Below are 4,082 nucleotides of genomic sequence, written 5' to 3' on the forward strand. Positions count from 1 at the left end.
AAGTGAGAGAAATGATGGTGTGGCCCACAAAAAGTGAGGAAAACACCCCTCTCATACCTTCCAATCTAAAAAGGTTTCTAGTGTTAAATATGATCCATAAGCTCAAAACCCTTAGTGACATGGCTTTTAAGAGCTCCATGATTGAATTATCAACCATCACATTGACTTTCCGGATTTCTAAAAGGTGAACTCATATGGATGACCCTTTGAAATGGACTATGAGTAGTACATAATATTTTTTTAGTCATACAAAATAAATTATGTTTTATACTTCTTCCGTCCCAAAATTATAATTCATATTAAGGAAACATTAATTACCATTAATTTTATTTAATAAAATGACAATTTTGTTTTTACTTTGTATTTAATGTTCCATTAAATTTTTAATTGGTTAAGTAATAATGAAAGGTATTTTGATAAAAATATTATTTATTTTTAATAGTGGACTATTATTTTAAGACAAACCAAAAACGAAAAGATGAACTATAATTTTAGGATATCATTTTTTAGTCATACACAACAAATTATGTTTTATATATAAATTGTTATGTCAATCAATAATCCAATCTTAAAACTTACGTTGGCCCCAATTATCTTCTCAAACCAATCATATCCAAAAATGATCTCCTCTCAACCGAATTACCCACTTCAATCCATAATCCAAATTCTATTAGGTGATCCTAATCCAAAAATGCCCTAGATTTAGATACAATAACTCAAAAACCAATCAGTTGCAAAAGAGTTCCAAACTATATGTTTTGACTTTTGACGATCGAAGAGACTAATTTTACAAAACTGAAAAGTATTATTTTCTGCACAATTTTAAACACTTTGCAAATATAAAAATGATGTTTACTGCAAACAAAAAAAAACGAATTAAAAAATTATTATATAAGAAACTAAACTAAGTAGAAGTTTCCTCGATTTTTGAACCCCCTGACATTCGAATTCACTGATTTCTGAACTCACTGAGGTTAAATAGAAAAAACGGGACATAGCAATATATCTGAATAGTAGTTCCTATACAGACATCTTGCATTACGGATAAGCACTTTAAGTCAACTAAATAAAAAAAACTGTTAAGCTTTCATATCGACAATGCATAACATTGAATATGCATATCAAAAACATGTTTTCGTATATTGCTGTATATGTTCTGTTTACGTATTCAAAAAATTGGCGAAATTGAAGTTCGCTCACTAATCAATAATCACATACTTATTTTGGAATTTTGATTTTAACGATGAAGCATTTGTTTGCCCCTTGCAAATGTAAAGATGATAAAAGAACTATATGAATTAAGCGGTCTATTTTGTAAAATTGGCCATCATGAAACCCTAATTGGTATCGGATCATGGTAATTTCTGAAATTAAGATTCGGGAAACCACTAATAAGAACATACGGATAACGGTTATCAAAAACAATGTATATCGGAGAACTATAATAGATCCAAATCTCGAAAGTAAGAACAATAAACGTTGAAGAGTTCAAATAGGAACCGATCAAATCGCATATTTCCATTTTGATCAATCACGTTGCGATCTAAGAACTGGTAAATTTGGTAACGGCCTTGGTGCCTTCAGAGACGGCGTGTTTCGCCAATTCTCCGGGCAACACAAGTCTAACCGCCGTCTGGATCTCGCGTGAAGTGATCGTTGGCTTCTTGTTGTATCGAGCGAGACGAGATGATTCCTGAGCGAGCTTTTCAAATATATCGTTGATGAAACTGTTCATAATTCCCATCGCTTTGCCTGAAATTCCAATATCAGGATGAACTTGCTTCAAAACCTTGAAGAGATAGATCTTGTAAGTCTCGCTGCTCTTCTTGATCTTCTTCTTTTTCTTATCTACGCCGCCGCTGGATACGCCTTCTTTGGGAAGCTTCTTCTCGGCCTTCGCTGGCTTTTTGTCTGCAGTCGATGGCTTCTTCTCTGCTGGTTTCTTCTCAGCCTTGGTCGGTGCCATTGGTTACAATCAAAGTAGAACGATCGATGAAGTTCCGATGAATGGAAAAGAAAACGGATCGGAGAGGGTACGATTTGGGGAGCGAAGGATTTGTGGGTTTTGTTTATATAGGAATTTCAGGTTGATTTGATTGGTTGAAGTGGTTTCACATGGATTGCTGACCTGGCATCCTTGACACGTATATAAACCTTTTAGCACGCGGGAAATTAGGCCAAGAATAATTGCTCTATGAAAATTATATATTACGAAAATTAAGTATAATAATATCGGTTAATTAAAATAAATATATTTAAATGTTTAAATATTTAAGAATTTTAGATTTATAATAAAATAAAAATAATAATGAATTATTAAAATTTATTTTCTTTATCTTTTTTAAATTTAAATAAATAAACAAAATAAACTAATGAATTTTAATTTGAGAATTTTGAAATAAAAAGACAAATCCATTAATGCAATTGATATTCATTTATTAATATGTTTATTATAATTATTACATTAAAGTATTATTTTAAATTTATTAAAAAAAAAAAAAAACAATAAAATGACATGTAGAAAATAAATGAATTCAAAATAACCATAAAATGATATTTGACAAATTGAATGAAAATATAACATATGACAAAAAAAAAAACTTTCATTTATTAAAATAGATTACAAAAATGCGTACGTAAGACCTTTATACGGTTCATTTCGTTTTCTATTTCTAATGTGTAGAGCAAGAAGTGCTTACTTCCGTTTATAACACAATTTCTTAAGTATGCAATATGACATTCAAAATAAGAACATTTCGATAAATAAAGGTTTTGACTATGGTAAAAGCATACTTTTATATTTACATTTTTTTTCGAAAATAATTTTTTTATAACAGTTTTCAACCTTCCTAATTTTAAAGTTAAATCATTGGTATTTTATAAATTTTGATTTCGTCACTTACTATATTTTGAAATTACTTTTTTGGTCCCTTATATGATTTTTTTTATAATTTTGACTATGCACACAGTTGTTAAAGTGATTACTCGAAACTCGGATAACGTTTCATTTGTAGCACCCAAAAATTCAAGCCAATTTAAATTTCTAAAAACATTTCAAGTTCATTAACTATTTTTTTTTTTGAAACGGCAAACTAACTAATCTACTCCTAAATAATCATTTATGTCTCCACCGAGACTTGAACCCCAGACCTCTCATATGAGATGGTCATTCCATACCGCTAGGTCATTGGCCCTTTGGTAAGTTCATTAACTATTACAAACTTGTTTTCAAAATGTATCATATCAGAGTATCCTATAAACAAAATCATAAAAAGTGAGGAGTTGTACGATCACGTCTTTGCCTTGCCACGATCCACTGGTGTACCTGAAACAATAAATTGAAATTGTAAGCCCGAAAGCTTAGTGAGTTACCCCCAAAATACCGATACACATACAGTCCACATAACCATATCAGCAATATCATATCATAACAAACTGAAACAACATGCAATGGGTCCACAACTTGACAAGCTGGATTACCCCTGCGCCCTCGGTACGAGTCTGGAATGCCTACCGGGCCCTCAGCTCGTATCTGGAATACCATCAAGCCCTCAGTACGAGTCTGGAATGCCTACCGGGCCCTCAGCTCGTATCTGGAATGCTCCCGAGTCCTCAGTATGAGTCTGGAATGCCTATCGGGCCCTCAGCTCATATCTGGAATACTCTAGGGTTTGTTGGCTATTGCACGGAGTAATACAACCTCAACCCATCCCACATACCATATCAACATATAACATAACTACCGAGCAAACAATAATCATATAACATCACAAGTAGTCCTACAGATCTACCCAACTGGCATAACCACTAGCATGCAACACTAACTCATACTCAACATCTAACACTACTAGGATAACATATCCAATGGGTCAGCCTTGGGTCTTAGACCCCTTAGTATAGTGAGGATAACTCACCTAACACTGCTGAAGTCCCGCTAATACAATCCCAGCTGCTGGTTGACAGATTCCCGAACTGTCAACATCAAACAACATCCAATTAATAATTGGGTTACAAGCCCAAGGTCTAACTCACACTATAAAAGCCCAAGAGTTAATAATGGGCCAAAGGGCAACATATGGCAC

The 4,082-nt window shown here is 32.9% G+C and overlaps 1 protein-coding gene across 1 annotated transcript; it reads right to left on the reverse strand.

Moving 5' to 3' along the window:
* Window positions 1-1,406: 1,406 nt before the first annotated feature.
* LOC111914922 (histone H2B.9) lies at window positions 1,407-2,052 on the reverse strand. The gene has a single exon (XM_023910632.3). The coding sequence runs from the start codon at window positions 1,964-1,966 to the stop codon at window positions 1,544-1,546; it is 423 nt and encodes a 140-aa protein (XP_023766400.1). The 5' UTR covers window positions 1,967-2,052; the 3' UTR covers window positions 1,407-1,543.
* Window positions 2,053-4,082: the final 2,030 nt, after the last annotated feature.

Source organism: Lactuca sativa, chromosome 1 (assembly GCF_002870075.4).
Source record: "Lactuca sativa cultivar Salinas chromosome 1, Lsat_Salinas_v11, whole genome shotgun sequence".
Taxonomy (NCBI): Eukaryota; Viridiplantae; Streptophyta; class Magnoliopsida; order Asterales; family Asteraceae; genus Lactuca; species Lactuca sativa.

Coding starts and splice junctions, on each gene's coding strand:
- LOC111914922 (XM_023910632.3), bottom strand. CDS start 1,966: ATGGCACCGACCAAGGCTGAGAAGAAACCAGCAGAGAAGAAGCCATCG.